The 16,235-nt window shown below is 40.7% G+C and overlaps 1 protein-coding gene across 1 annotated transcript in view; it reads left to right on the top strand.

Annotated features, from left to right (window-relative positions):
* COG5 (component of oligomeric golgi complex 5) overlaps window positions 1-16,235 on the top strand; it is a 230,955-nt gene that overhangs the window by 196,566 nt on the left and 18,154 nt on the right. Inside the window, exons 17-19 of the mRNA XM_004602261.3 lie at window positions 905-1,008; window positions 6,963-7,200; window positions 14,136-14,212. Of these exons, the coding sequence (XP_004602318.2) occupies window positions 905-1,008; window positions 6,963-7,200; window positions 14,136-14,212 (419 nt within the window). The remainder of the gene's footprint in view (window positions 1-904; window positions 1,009-6,962; window positions 7,201-14,135; window positions 14,213-16,235) is intronic.

The raw sequence follows: 16,235 nt of genomic DNA, 5'->3' as shown, positions 1-16,235 counted from the left end.
CTGAAGCGCATCAATATTTTCACACTAAAAACCCATAATGAAGGCCTAAAATCTGATATGATCTAACCAGTAATCTTACTCCAGTGTTGAACAGTTTCTTAACTTTTCTTAACCATTTCTCAACATCACTGACATGCTGAGTCATCTCTGTTGTAAGGGGACTGTGCTGTCATGTCTATCTATCGTCTACCCGCTGGCTTTCCTTCACCATGCATCCCCTACCTCCATTGGATTAATCAGAGCAGATTGGTCCCAGTTGAGAGTCATGACTGTAAACTCTAAATGGAAGCCTGATTGATAGAGTGCCTAACTTTCCAGTACTATAGGAATCACCAGAATATTTTTTTATACTCAATCTAGCTTAAAGCATGTGATATTCTAATTTTTACAGACTTTTTTTGTTTGTTTGTTTGGGGGCCACATACACTGGTACTCAGGGCTTATTCTTTGCTCTACAGCCAGGGATCACTCCTGGTGTACTAGGGGAATCATATTGGGTGTCTGGGATTGAACCTAGGTCAGCTTTGTGCGAGGGAAACACACTGCCTGCTATACTATAGCTCCGGCCCCTACAGACTTGCTTTTTGTTCTTACCTACTGTGTTTATTTGATCTATATTTCACAAGTGATGCTCCTCTCATCTTCTTTTCCAAGGGGCCATATGACAAAAATTTTTTGAAATGTGAAAAGACTGGGAGGGCTGCAGTTTTTGAGTCCCTCTGTGCCACATTTTTAGTATTTGCAATTCATTACTGACAGTAGTTAAAGCTGGCTGCTATCGAGTTATGGTTAAACTCCCTTGACTTAATAGCGTATGAAAACTATTAGTTAAAATACTCGGCACATATCTGGTTTCTTTGTTTTAGTCTTTGATTTGGCCTCTGCTTCCTTTTTTTCTTTTCAGACAATACATGTTCTTATGGGGAATGCGGTGCAGCCCTTACTAACTTCCGTGGGAGATGCTATTGAGGCCATAATCATCACCATGCATCAAGAAGACTTTTCAGGGTAATAACTTACAATCAAATTTTTCCTTATCTTGCATTAAATTTATTTTCCATCCCTCCCTCCCTGAGTCTCCTGTCATCTAGGCCCTTTTTTCTCGTCTCAAAGTTGACCCTCCACTGTTATCCCTGCTTAATCCACTGTGAGTGCCATTAGTGAATAAAAAAATTTCCAACCTTGCTTTTATTTCTATCTTGTCATTGAAACATAGAATCCATTAAAGATTATGGGATTCAACTTGACACTTTGGGAAATTAGTAGTTTGTATTGTCTCCCCTTTCTAATCTGATCTTTTCCTTCACTTCTCATAAATACTCTCTATGCAGTCTCTAGTCCAGGCACAGTTTCCACGTAAAATAGCTGTGTATTGAATTCTTTTAAATTGAGCACTAGGGGTCAGAGAGGTGGTAGAGCGACTAAGGTGCTTGCCTGTCATGCAGCAACCCTGGATTGATTCCCCCGTACCACATCTGGTCCCCTGAGCATCTTCAGGAGTGATCTCTGAGCAAAGAGCCAGGAGCCCTAATAATTGCCTAATAATTTAATATGGCCTCAAAACCAAATTGAGAGCAAAATGCTTTTGTTTAAAGTATTAGAAAACCATTTACAGAGAAATTAGAATAGGTATTTACATAGACATACAAGTGATTTAAAAGATAAAAATGGGCTGGAGACATAGTACAGTGGTAAGTGCTTGATTTGCATGACCTCGTTTTGATCCCCAACCCTTCATTTCCCCAAGTGCCACCCTGAGTGATCCTAAGCACAGAACCAGGAGTAAACCCTGAGCACTGCTGGGCACGCCCCCAAAACCCAAATAAATAAATCCGAAAAGTGGGACCCAGGATGATGGGTCAACACAGACAGGAAAGCTGTTTGAGTCCTGACCACCACACAATTCCCCGTGTACTGCTGAGACTGAGCCCCTGAGCACGACTAACCAGCGGGTCCGAAAATAGCAACAAGAACATAACCATGATCTTGAGCCAACATTTAGATATTAACATGGAGCTATATAGTTTATGTTCCTATTTCAGAGTTAGTTGTAGGTGGATTGTTAATTATGAATAGCCCTTCTTTTTATATTCATGTTGTTGAAGAGCACTTCTACTTTAATTTTCTAGCCACTGGGGGGGGGGAAATTATGTGATTATATAACAAACCCTTTCAGTTTTAAAAGTTTTTATTTTATTTACAAAATAAAATTTTTCCCAAATAAGATGCATTTATTTACTGTTTTTGTCTTAAAGAATAACTTTTCAGTAGGGAAAAAAAAAGTCAATGTATTATTTATATTGGTATGAAACACAGAAGACTAGTGTGAATTGTATAGGAAAATACGTTACATACTTTTTGGAGATAAGAGTGTAAGACATTTTGTTACCAGTGTATGGAAGGAGATGAATCTTTTTTTTTTTTTTTAATAAAAAGGTGTGGGGGACCACTATGACACTGATAGTTAGAATGATCACTCTGGATAAGAACTGTGTGCTGAAAATAAGTAAAGGAATGGGCATGATAATCTCTCAGTATCTGTATTGCAAATCCCAAGGGGTGGGGGAGGAGAGAGTGAGACACACACACACCGAGAGAGAGAGAGAGAGAGAGAGAGAGAGAGAGAGAGAGAGACGAGAGAGAGAGAGAGGGAGAGAGAGAGAGAGAGAGAGAGAGAGAGAGAGAGAGGAGAGAGAGAGAGAGAGAGAGAGAGAGAGAGAGGAGAGAGAGAGAGAGGAGAGAGAGAGAGAGAGAGAGAGAGAGAGAGAGTAGAGAGAGAGAGAGAGAGAGAGAGACGAGAGAGAGAGAGAGAGAGAGAGAGAGAGAGAGAGAGAGAGAGAGAGAGAGAAGAGATCCCTCTATGGCAAGCTTGGGTGGGGTAGTGGAAGGGAAACTGGGAACATTGGTGGTGGGATATGTGTACTGGTATCGAGGGATGTGTGTTGGAATATTGTATGACTGAAATCTGACCATGAACAGCTTTGTAACTGTGTACCCTCACAGTGATTCAATTAAAAAATAATAAAAATAAGTAAAATATAGATAAAAAAAAAAAAAGAATTGAAATGTCCCCCGTTAGACGAACCAACTGCGTTCATTTATGTCGGCTCAGCTGTTTGGAGAGATTTGTTAGTATTCTCTTCAGGAACCACAGCTACTGCCTGTGAGAACACAGTCGATGCTCAAGTCGGGCCTCTCCTGTTTATTTACTATTTTAAGTACGAGTTAGCCAGATTGGTTATTTCAACTGTAGATTTCTACAAGCATAAAATTTTTCAGCTAGTGACACTTTTCTTAAAGTTTGTGCCCAAATGGCCTCTGGTGGCTTTGCTTCAGCTTTGTGTACACACAACAGCCATTTGAGAGTCCACTGAAAGCGTCGCCAGGAGGCTGTGTCAGTGGGAAGAACTGTTGCTTTACAGTACTGCCACATAGCTGTCATTTTCCCACCCTCTAGGACCTTGATTTTAGGAATTCTTTCATGCCCTTTCGTGTCAGTATGGCTTTTATAAGAGTTAAAATAATAATAGTAATAAGGGGAAGTTGAATTAAGCTGTGTAAAAAGTAGAAATCCCTTTACAGTAAGATTTGTCCCCTCAGGGGAAAAGGAATAGTGAAACCTGCCTTTCCATGCCCTTGCTTTTCCAGTGATTGGGAGCCACCTTATAATAGTCTACTTATACTATACATTTAAGTAGCATGTCCTGGTCCTGCTATTGAAAAAATGCTAAACACACTTCTTGGGGATTTTTAAATATTCAGTATTTGTATTGAATAGCATGTATTACAATACATATGTTCCATGTGTACATCATTATAAATCAATATCTGTGTATATACACTAGCAAAGAATAAATTTCAATTTTTAGTTTTAGAATATAAGTTCTACCAGTCGAAACTGGTTTTTGCCATTTGTGTTGTGGTAACATGGATTACAGCAGCTCCCATATTATTGCTTTATCCTTGCAATGCTACCCCACCATTCCCGGGGAGTCAGTGACACTCCACCTCATTGCTGGGTTTCTTCTCCCCCAGTTGAGTTTTCTTTTAGAGACACAAGCATTGAATCATTTTACTGATGATGAAAAGGAAAATTATATAATAAGTTATAGGACAGAATGGGCAAATCAGAGTCCCTGAGGGCAGTTTAGGGAAACACTTAATAATTTGACATCAGATCTAACTTTCAAATGTTAAATGGATTACAAATGCTTTTAATAGGACTGGTGTGTTTCTCTTGAAGTTAGAGCTAAATAAATATAAATTTTTCAGTCCCAGGTTCAATCCTCCGGTGTATATGTGTGTGTAAATAACTGATGGATATGATATGCTGATTGACTTTTTCTGTTTGTTGGTTTGTTTTTTGGGCAATGCCTGGCAATGCTCAGGGGTTACTTCTGGCTGTGCACTCAGGAATCACTGCTGGTGATGCTCAGGGGACTATATAGGATGTCGGGGATCAAATCTGATCTCCCACATGCAAGGCAGATGCCTTACCCGTTGTACTATTGCTCCAGTTCTTGACTCTTTTATGTAATATAAAATCACTTGTGCTGGGGCGATAGCACAGCAGTTGGGCTTTCACCTTTCACATGGCCAACCCGTGTTTGATTCCTCCGCCACCCTCGGAGAGCCTGGCAAGCTACCAAGAGTATCGCACCCGCACGGCAGAGCCTGGCAAGCTACCCGTGGCATATTGGATATGCCAAAAACAGTAACAATGAGTCTCTCAATAAGAGACATTACTGGTGCCCGCTCGAACAAATCGATGAGCAACGGGATGATAGTGACAGTGACAGTGATAAAATCACTTGTGTCCACTTCTAGTTTTGAATGTGAGGGGACGGAAGGAAGTAAAAATACGGAGACCCTTGATTCTGACACTGATGAGGTAGCACCTCTTGGGAGCAGAGGGAACACAAACACAGCCAAGAGTGCTGTTGAGAAAGTGAACATATACCCTCTCAGGGGTACATGTGTTTAATGCTGTTTTCATTTCCTTTGTGCATGAATAAAGACTCTTGGGCTGGGAGGAGGAGGCTAGAGTGAGTTGCATGTGAGAGCTCCAGGTTCCATTCATGACATCACATGGTGTTTGTCCCCTCCCACACACCCCCAGGTGTAGTCCCTCCCTCAGGAAACAAAAAACTCTTGAATTTCTGTGCAACTTATGATTGAAATTTTTTTTGCTTTTGCTTTTTGCTTTTTCGAGTCACACCCGGCAATGCACAGGGGTTACTCCTGGCTCTGCACTCAGGAATTACCCCTGGTGGTGCTCAGGGAACCATATGGGATGCTGGGAATCGAACCCGAGTCGGCCGCGTGCAAGGCAAACTCCCTACCCGCTGTGCTATTGCTCCAGCCCCAATGATTGAAGTTTATCAGTTGAGAGCTTCTTACTAAAAGCTTTTGTATAACTGGGAAATCCGAGCTTTAGCCTAGCCTTTGCCTATCTAGTAAATGCTAGTAACTGTCTAACATGCATAAAAATTTCAATCAAGCCTTTCTAGTTTACGCTTTGAATTGATAATTATTGTCTTTCAAAATTTTGTCCTAATGGGTCATTTTAATGTATATATGTTATACATATATATGCATATATATATATGGAACTTGTTTCTAATCCTTCAGGAAATCATTTAAGCTAAAGAGATTAAAATTCTTGAAACAATTCTCCCTATTACCACCAAGATAAAAGTCGTGCTTTTGATTAAGCATTAAAGGATATGATAGATGCCTGTTTGAGAAAGGGGCGAAGGGCAGCCTAGCCTTTATTTTTGTAAAATATGAATAAAGCTAGGTTAAGCTTTGCACTCTCTGGCAGACCAGAGTCCTCCTGTCGAGAACCGTCCCTTCTGAAGACTGCCCGTTTGCTGTACCAAGCAGCATTCTCTGTGATTCCTGACATAGCAGCATCTTCCATGCTACCTTAGCAGCTTTGCCACAGTTAGGACAGTCTTTCTCACGGCTGAACAAAATCTCTTCTTGCTGGAACATTAGCCTACTTTCTCTGTTTCTGTCCAGTTCTATAAATGGAAGACCTCTGGATAACATCCTACATATAATAATCATTGCTGTATTTGAAAATAATTAAGTTCACCTCATTCTCTTGCTGTAGACAATTTTTGAGTCATGTCTGTTGTTCTTCTCTAGACCACTGCCAGTTTCTTTACGTCATTCTCAAAATATGGAGATGCTTTTTTTTTCTGTGAGACTGAGCATTATGTAGCCAGTGATCTCATTGGTTTGCTAATTCATATCAGGTGATTTCCAATTCTGGTATAGCTCTTCTTTTCTATAAATATTTCACATTCTTGTAATACTCTTTAAAAAGCAATTGTAAACATTTATAAATTATAAATAGTATTTCATGGAGCATCATCTGGCATCATTTGTTGATCCAAATTAAAGCCTTTCCAAACCTCATCATCTGGAAAAAACAATTGCATACCATGTGTATAGTTACATAACCACTTCCACAGTGAGAATTCTTCTGTTAAATAGCACACGAATAGAGATATCTCTGCCAAGAATTTGTTGAGACGGCGGCTTTTTTTTTTTTTTGGCCATCGCAAACTATTATGTGCTATTTCAGGGTCCATTATTAACTTATTCACTAACCGTATAAGTGGATGGAGAATTATAATGATGAGAGGCCTTGTGAGGTCAGAGTGCATAAGGCCCTTCTGTGAATCATGCAAAACGGGTGGTTGTTTCATTCTTAATAATCTTTAGGTGAATGAATTTTAAGATTTCTTTATAGCCTTTCTTGTACACTAAAACAGGACATAATTTAATTGTTGCTTTCTGCTCTTGAACGCTTAGGAGAAATGAAAGGTGCCTTTTCTGCCATTAATGGTAAAAGTTGCTTTGGACTGAACTACTAGACAGTGGGGTGGTGAACAAAATCTGCTACATGTTTAAAGTGTCCCAGTTGTTGACCTTTTTATTTCCCTTTGCAGGTCAGCATCCGGTGTAGGAAAGCCTGATATTCCTTGTTCTCTGTACATGAAGGAGCTTCAAGGTTTCATTGCCAGAGTCATGAGCGATTACTTTAAGCACTTTGAATGCTCAGATTTTGTCTTTGACAACACAGAAGCTATTGCCCAAAGAGCTATTGAACTTTTTATCCGCCATGCCAGTCTCATAAGGCCTCTTGGTGAAAATGGAAAAATGCGACTTGCTGCTGATTTTGCACAGGTAAATTGGAAGCATAGCTACCTACGGGGAAGTGCTTCAGTCTCAGTGTTATTATTAAATAAGTGATATATAGTATTCCAAAGAGTTGAAGTACAAAGAAAAATAAATCTGTGTAAAACTAATTGGTTAAAAAAAGAAAGTTTAGAAATACTCTCATTACAGAATTATTTTTCTTTGTACTTAACAAAAGAATCATCACTCATCTTTGGTATGTTAAGGTTAAAGTGAAGTAGCTCGTTCTACAGTAAAGCATCAGTACCCATTCATATACAATAAGGGAGTTTCTACTTTACTGTCCCACCACGTCAGCACTGATAAACATAACTGATTAAAACCTTTACCACAAAATACTGTAGGCATCGTAGTCTATCCTTCAAACAGTGAAAAGGGGCTTATCTGCTATCTGTACAAAGAAAGAAATTCTGGGGCTGGAGAGAATCCAGCAGGTAAGGTGCTTGCTTTATTTGAGGTTGATTCCAAGCATCCTGTATGGTCCCCCAAACCCCGCCAGGAGTGATCCCTGAGCACAGAGCTAGGAGTAAGCCCTGAACATGTTGTGGCCCAAGAAAGAAAGAAAGGAAGGAAGGGAGGGAGAGAAAGCAAATCCATATATCTGTGATCTCTCAGTGGCACACTCAACATTCCAAGGCAGTGTTCCACTTCATTTAGATGCAGAGCAGATCAGGTATCTATAAAATCTGATTATTTGGCCTCCCTTCATTAAATAAAATTAAAGTGAGCACCCATCTTGTATATGACTAGAATTGAAATCCTTTCCTTCTGTCTGATGTGAGTGAAGTGAAAGGACATTCAAATAGCAGATCTAGTGTCAGCTATTTCTTTTTTGTCCTTTTAACAAAATTTTAAAAGCCTTTCGATAGTATCAGAGGCAAAAAAAGTAGCACCTCAGACATACACTTTTATTAAAAGATTTGGAAACAGATGATTTGTATTTAGATAGCTTTGCCAAAAAACTTATTTTTTAAGCCACTCAAAGATGTTAGCTTTAGTAGTCTAAATAGTTATTCAGATGGATTTTTTTCATAGTGGTTTGCCAGATCCTCTCTGCTTATAAAGATAGACAAATTTTAATGTCCCCGCTTACTACTGTGGGTGTATCTGGGGCCAAGTCTTGTTTTGTTTTTCCTACACTAAGGGAAGGGTGTGGTGGACCCATCCTGCCTTCTTCATTGAACCTAAGAGGAGATACAGAGCAGAGCAGTAGAACTTACTCAGGTTTCAAGAACCAGGCTCTGGGCTTATTAACTGGTCTAGAATTAGTTGTTTTTTATTTCCAAACAGTATACCTGAGGCAACTAACTCATAGTAGAGAGCTTTCCTTTGGGAAATCCGGCCTTTAGTCGCCTTAGCATGAAAATAGAAATCAAGTGTTACCTTTAATGTGACTGACTCTTTTTACCAGTCCCATCTTTATCAGCCTCTCTCTCAGACACCTGTACACACTGAATTTGTGCAGGCACAGTCAGTGTAGAGACAATCGTGTCCAGTGTCTTCACTGTCCCTTCCCGGTGTCACTGGCTGCCTATTGAAATGACAGCAAAAAGGAAACAATGATGAACAAGATCTGCTTTGATTTGTTAAACAAAAATAAAACAAGAACAGAAGGAAACACTGCAAACTCTGCTTAGGTGGGTCTCTGCCCTTCTTTTTTTCCCTTCCTTCCCTAATTTTGTTTTTCTTTTCCTGGTCTCTTCTCTGCCTGCCTCCCTCCCCCACTAGTTTATTTGCATTCTGTTCCAGCTGGTTCTTGAGTCACTTTCCTGGAGGCAGCACTTCAAGTCCAATTAGAGTGGCAGCCGTGCAGGAGTTGGCCAGAATGAGATTGCTGGGGATGGGGTGGGGTGTTGCTTATCTCTGTAAAATTTAAAAAAAAAAAAATATGGTGTGTTCCCTTATAAGTCTCCTATGATGAAAAGCACGGTCCCTTAGCCCTTCCTTCTGCAGCTAGATCTGCTCCAAACGCATAGCAGCCAGCAAGCAACAGGGCTGAGCTCTTTTATTTGGCTCATCTTCCTCGGAGACATTGCCCAAGAAATAAGCCAAATCTTTCCAGTGTCGCTTAACATAAGTGAAAGTCATCAGTTGTTATTACTAACTTCTGCTCCCGGCATCGTCTTTTTTCCACTTTGGAAGTAATAGGGAAGGCATTCCCACAGCCAGCATTCTCTCAGCAGTGAAACGCACGTATGTCCCAGCCCTTCAGCGGCCTTGGTTCTGCATTGCATGTGTGAGGTGTGGATGCCTTCCTGCACCCCTTCAGAGCATCCCACCATTCGCCCTGGGGAAGTTTCCTCCGTCTTCTGTGTTGTGGCCCAGGAAAGACAGGTGGACATACTTGGGATCAGAAGCTGTGGAAAACATAATTCAGTTGTTCCCTCTCCCACCTTCCCATACTTAAAACGAATCCAAGGGAATCATGGGGGTTTGATTCCACCTGATTCCGTTTCTTGCCACACTGCAGTTAAGTATTATTGCATCTTGGCTTTCAGAGCCATCGTGGGTCGGTCAAAACACTTAAATAGCATTACCCTGACATTTGTATTCATGACAGGCATCAGCTGGGGACTAGAGAGCCTTGACTTATTATTGAAAATTCTAGCAATTTGGATGCAAAATCAGGCAGAGTCATTGAGGCTACTGGAATCAAATACACAGATCCTCTGTGGGTTTGGAAAGGGTTCTTATGATAGCAGTGTCTGCTATTCTGGCATAAATAACGGAAGGAAGATTTCTAGACTGATCCGATCTGTTCAGGAATGTTGATTATCTGGCAGAGAGTTCATTTCTGTAAATAAGCAATGATATATTTTAAAGATTTCTTAGGCAATTCTAACTTGCCCCCCCCCCCCTGCCCTGCACTCTTGCTTAGGTGACAGAGAAAGACAATGCAGGCAGGGTACCATCTGGGTCGGTTTTCAGTGAGGGTACCCAGCACACAGCCCCTTAGGAATCAGGTCACAGGCAGGAGATTTCCTATAGGTAATTAATTCCCCACTGGGCACCACACGGTCCCCAAGTCTGTGGTCATCACACAGCAGGTCTAACGCTCTAAGGTTGTCCAGCACCATGGGGCTTCTGCTAAATATGAATCTCTTTGGCGACTTGTCCACACTCCACACAGAAGCACACCCCACCCCCATTTTTCACTGTTTCTCTGAGCGCAAGGCTAGCTCTTGAAGTTGGCATTAGATTATTTACTCAGTGGTCCTCCTAGCAGTTTCTATTTACAGCTCTTCTGGTGTCCTTTAAGTATTACTTTGTATTGATCGTACTTCGTGTCTGAAAATATAAATTTAGCAAAGAATCAGACTTTCTGCTTTCTGTTCTGATTTCCTTTTTGCCTTTTCTCCTGAGCAATGTCAAGACAGGAGCGCCCTGGCAGCACGCACAGATGCCCCGTGGTTAGCCAAATGTCTGCAGTGGGTAAGGAGCAGCTATGTAATTAGTTTACCATGCCTGCAGCTGACTGCTCCTGCCTTCCAAATGGGAGAGGGAGGGAGAGGGGAGCCGGTGCGCATGCCATTTTCCTGTCCACGGCTAAATGCAGCATCTGAGAGGGTCACTGCTACTCTTCAGAGATGCGCTTTTGTGGTTTGATGGAATTCTGGCAGGGGAAGATGGCTTTCAGTGTCATAGAGGTTCTTTTCGAGCAAGACATTTGTTGTACGCATTTGATGTTTTGAAATCATGACATAAAAACCTCCATCTTAGTCCAACGGCTCTTCAAATCCAGATTCTCTCCTATATGAATTTTTCCTAAATAATTAGCATGTGGTCCCGCTAAAGTGCTTAGGCAAAGATTGTTTGGCTTGATCTATAAAGATAAGGGAGGCTTCTGGAGCAAAGCTTCTCAAGCTCTCCCCCTTGGATCACCTGGACACTCAAAATTCTGAACTTCTAGTATTCCTAATAGCAGTCGTGACAATTAGAGCAGAATAATTAATGCCCTGAGGGAGAGACCCGGGCTTCAGGAGTCTTGAGTTTGTTCAGGTTCCAGTACGCAGTCAACTTTGAGAAATGCAGATCTAGGGTAATTGAAAAAAATGTTTCATGTGATTTAAACATATTTAAGAAAACTCTCACACATACACGCACACTCACACACACACACACACACACACAAAATTGGGTATGTGGTTTGAGTTATCAAATCACAGATAAGGAATGATCAGATTGGTACTTTGTGCTCAGTGTAAAATCAACTGCACTTTCTGCAGAAAACCAAAAATTTCTACCCACTGTTTCTCCCCGGCTATCTTCTGAGTTGTGGACATTGGCTCAAAGCTGCTCTGTTTTGCACTGTCGGCAAGAATGCTGGCTTTGCTTTGTTTCTTGACTTGTTCTACATTTTCGAGTTTTCCAGACATGTTGTGAGGTTTCTCTCTGGAACATACAGTGTTGGCTTTTTGGCTTCTGCTGGGAGAGAAACACCTGTGATACTTCTTTCCCCCACGAACATGAGGAGGAAACCTCCACTTCTCTTTTGATACTCAGTTCATACTTTTTCTATTGTACTTGTCATTTTGTTTACTCATCATTGTTTTTATTTATGCCATGGGTGTATGCATATGCACACCCTAATGATTTTGTTGAGTAACCGTATCACGGGTGTGTGTGTGTGTGTGTGTGTGTGTGTGTGTGTGTGTGTGTGTGTGTGTGTGTGTGCGCGCGCGCGTGCGTGCGTGCGTGCGTGTTCACTAAATTTGCGAAACTCTTTAAAGGCAACTCTGAACTTAGGCTTTTTTTCTAAAGGCCCTGTTTTCTCTTGAACACATTTTCCTCTGTTTCTCTCCCATTACATCTTTGTAAGTAGATTTCTTCCAATAAAAACAATTTTGCATTTCCTTTTGCTTTTTGAGTCACGCCCGGCCATCGGGGGTTACTCCTGGCTTTGCACTCAGGAATTACTCCTGTCGGTGCTTGGGAGACCATATGAGATGCTGGGAATCGAACTTGGGTCACCCGCGTGCAAGGCAAATGCCCTATTCTCTGTGCTGTCGCTCCAGTCCCAGTTTTGTATTTCCAAACAAAAAGAGAGAGAGACTCTGAATTTGCCTTCTCATCCTCCTGTGTGTCTACGTGTCTCTGACCATAAAGGATCAGAGATGTTTCTCAAATGAGTGTTCTGTTTTTTTTTTTTTTTAAGGTCTCCAAGATCTTTTCAGTGGCAGGGTGATTTGAGTAGTCTTTCAAAATAATGATCAGCAGAATTAAAACTTTGCTATTCTTTGAATGTTTTTATTTTTTCCAAAGGAAGATTACATTATAGGGAATAGCCTTTCTGAGACATTTGGTGAACTGTTCTATACCAGCCCGATTTGTTGTTGTTGTTTGATTTGTTTCTTTGGGTTTTTGTTTTAGGGTCAAACCTGATGGTACATAGGGACTATTGTGCCTATTTTGTGCCAGAGGGCGTTTGGGGTGGAGGGCAGGGGCTTATTCTTTGTTGTGCATGGTTGCCAAGATTCTATTTGTGGTAAGAGTGGAGTAACAGTTTCATGTCTGAGTATCACACCTACAAAAAATGTTATGTATGTACCTGGTAGATAATATGCAAATAGCCTAAAACTAAATAATGACAACTAACATTTTCTATCAGAGGAGGAAAATGAAGAAAGGTGAAATCAATAGTTGCTTAATTCTTGTCAGGAAGCAGTTTATCAATAATTTAAAAGGGGGAAGTTTCTAAAATCTAGATAATCATTGTTGATGTTTAATGAACACTTACTACTTGCTATGCACATAGTGCTTTATGAAATTCTCCATTTGCATAATTCTGTGAAGTAGTATTATTCTTTGCACTAGACAGAAGAGAAAATTGATGTGAAGAGGTTAAATGCGCCATCTCTAGCATCAGTGTTTTTGTTTTGTTTTGTTTTTTAATCTTGGTTCTTGAATGAGTCTACTGAAGAAGAAGGATATGTGAGGAAATTCGGGCCACTGTGATTCAGTTTTGGTTTTTTTTATTGAATACAGCAATATACACAGTTACAAAGTTGTTCAGGATTGAATTTTAGTCATATAATGTTCCAACACCTGCCCCTTCACCCTCGTACTTTTCCCACCACCTAGTTTCCTAGTTTCCCTCCCACCAACACCCACACCTGCCACTGTGGCAGGTACTTTTCTTCTCTCTCTCTCTCTCTCCTCTCTCTCTCCCTCTCTCTCTCTTTCTCTCTCTCTCTCTCTCTTCTCTCTCTCTCTCCCTCTCTCTGTCTTTCTCTCTCTTTCTTTTTGGGCCTTATGGTTTGCAATACAAAGAATGAAAGGTTATCAGGTATATCCTTTTACCTACTTTCAACACTTACTTCCTGTCCAAAATGATCATTTTCAACTATTATTTTCTTGTTGGTCCGTTCTCTATCTTAACTGCCCTTTGAGTCATTTTTTTAAATCACTTTAAGCTGTCATCATTTATAGTTGATATAAAAAAAAACCTGTGGCGCCTACTTAAAATATAAGCACACAGTCTTGAAAATCTTTTTTTCATTAAAAACTTCCCTCTCTTACATAACAAAAATTGTATTCTGGTTTTTTTAAAGAAGTTGTTTTAGTCCACTTTTATAAATTAATGTGAAAGTTATGGCAGACTTTGCTATAAGCAGGATGACTTGCTTTACCACTTGCCTTTTATTCAGCCACTTTGACCATAACCTTGGTTCAATCCCTGTCACTACATTTGATCTCCTGAGCATTGCCAGGGGTCACTTCTTAAACAAAACCAGGAATAGCTCCTGAAAATCACCAGGTATGGCCCACTCTCCCACCATCCCCAATAACAACAAAAAAGATGAAGGGCTGAAGTACAGGGGTTAATGCTATTTTATTACTAGTTGTGACTTTGTATGTTCCAGATGTTTCCCCAGTTGACCATAGGAGTCTGACATTAAAATAAATATCTTTTACTATTTCAGATGGAGTTGGCTGTGGGTCCATTCTGCAGAAGAGTGTCTGATTTAGGAAAGTCCTATCGAATGCTGAGGGCATTCAGGTAAGACATATGTATATTCTTGCTATTCATATATCCAGGACCACTAGAAGATACGTCCCTTCCTCCTATTCATGTTGAACAACATGTAATTGTGTGTAGTGAATGTTTTTATGTCAGACATTAATAATCTTTACGGATAGTTCTTCATAAAGGTCACTGTTAAACCTAGAAACTTGGTTAAAACCATATGCAGTGCAGTATGTGCATGTTGATATTTGAGTTATAATTCACCAACATTGAGATCATTGCTTTTAACATATTCCTTCTGGGAAGAATTTATGCTCCAGAAATGATTAAGCAGTTCAGAATTACTGATGCTTGGGCTGAGTGATGCAGGATTCTCAGGCTGATGTTGCAGGCACCATCAGGGCTATATCCCGTCATGATCAGGAGACATCAATTCAACTGCTTTCATAAAAGTCATAGGTTATATTTCACAACAAAACTGTATTGATTTTTGTTTTGTTGTGGGTCACACCCAGTGGTGCTCAGGCTCTTTGCTTAGGAACTACTCCATGGGGTACTCAGCAGACCATATGTGGTGCCAGGTACTGAACTGGGGTTGGTGGTGTGCAAGTCAAGCACTGTACCCAGTGTACTATCTCTGCAACTCCTGAACAGGGCACCGGAAAGGAGGGAGGGTGGGAGGGAAGGAACTTGTGAAACACTAAGCTCATACCTCTGACATAGGAGCAAACCAACTTTTAGAGAAAATTCTTTTCCTGCTGAATGCATACGTAGGCTTTTTACAAAATGTAACTTGAAGAAGTATTTAACAGTGTAATGGTTGTTTTCAATAGCAGTTACAAGTATGGACAGCCTCCCAAGCTCTGATCGTGGTCCACTTAGAAAATGTGTACATTCAAAACAGTAGCCAGTTCCCAAGGGCTGTGTGGTGAACCTGTAGCACTGTAGCACTGTCGTCCCGTCATTCGTCAATTTGCTTGAGCAGGCACCAGTAACATCTCCATTGTGAGACTTGTTACTGTTTTTGGCATTTTGAATACGCCATGGGTAGCTTGCCAGGCTCTGCCGTGTGGATGGGATACTCTCGGTAGCTTGCCGGCCTCTCCAAGAGTGACGGAGGAATCGAATCCCAGTTGGCCACATGCAAGGCAAAGGCCCTACCTGCTGTGTGGTGAACCTAGTAGTTATAATCACTTTGTAACACAGTATACCCGGTGGAATGTATTAATGTGTGCAATCTATGATATTCTAGAGTATAATGGCCTTTCAGTGTACTTCTGTCATGACAAAGTAATAGAGTTCAGGCTTTTGTTCTTCTGAGCATCAACTCAGTACCAGAAACAAGAGTAATCAATAAGCACTATGTCCTTCATGCCACTTCTGTCTCTTATGTCATCCAAGCTTTGGGTAGTAAAATATTCAGGTATAATGTCACTTGAAATGTAAGACTCAAAGGTTGTCAATTGAAAGGGGAACCCAGTTTTACTTTGACAATTTGTAACTGGCTAAATTTTATTTTGTTTTGTTTTGGGTCATGCCCAGCGATGCTTAGGGCTTACTCCTGGCTCTACAGTCAGGAATTACTCCTGGTGGTGCTCAGGTGAGGTTGGCTATATGTAAGGCAAGTGGCCTACCCGATGTAGTATCTCTCCATCCCCTAAAAAAGTTTTAAAATGCTACACAGAACTTGAATCCTTTCTCTCAAGTGCCCTCAGTATAGTGTAAGAGTGGATTTCAGAAAAACTGTAGGGTTTTTGTTTTTTTTTTTTTTTTTCAGTTAAATAAAAGGGATGGGGATCACAGGTATTCTCAGATATCTTCTTTGGATCAGTAAAAACTTCCTGGTAGTGTTGGGACTCAGAGCCTTACAAATGCAAGGTATGCACCCTACCACTGACCCACATCCTCCAGCCTGCCAGCCTTTCAAAAAGCATTTAAATCTTTTATTGAAGCCTTAGGATTTGTCACTGCCAAACACAGATGAGTTGAAAGATTTAAAAGTCCTGAATTACTGTCTACCAGTCGTTTATTTGTACTGTAATAATAACCTTAATAA

The sequence above is a fragment of the Sorex araneus genome, chromosome 1 (assembly GCF_027595985.1).
Source record: "Sorex araneus isolate mSorAra2 chromosome 1, mSorAra2.pri, whole genome shotgun sequence".
Lineage (NCBI taxonomy): Eukaryota > Metazoa > Chordata > Mammalia > Eulipotyphla > Soricidae > Sorex > Sorex araneus.
This window is presented reverse-complemented; position numbering and strand designations above follow the sequence as displayed.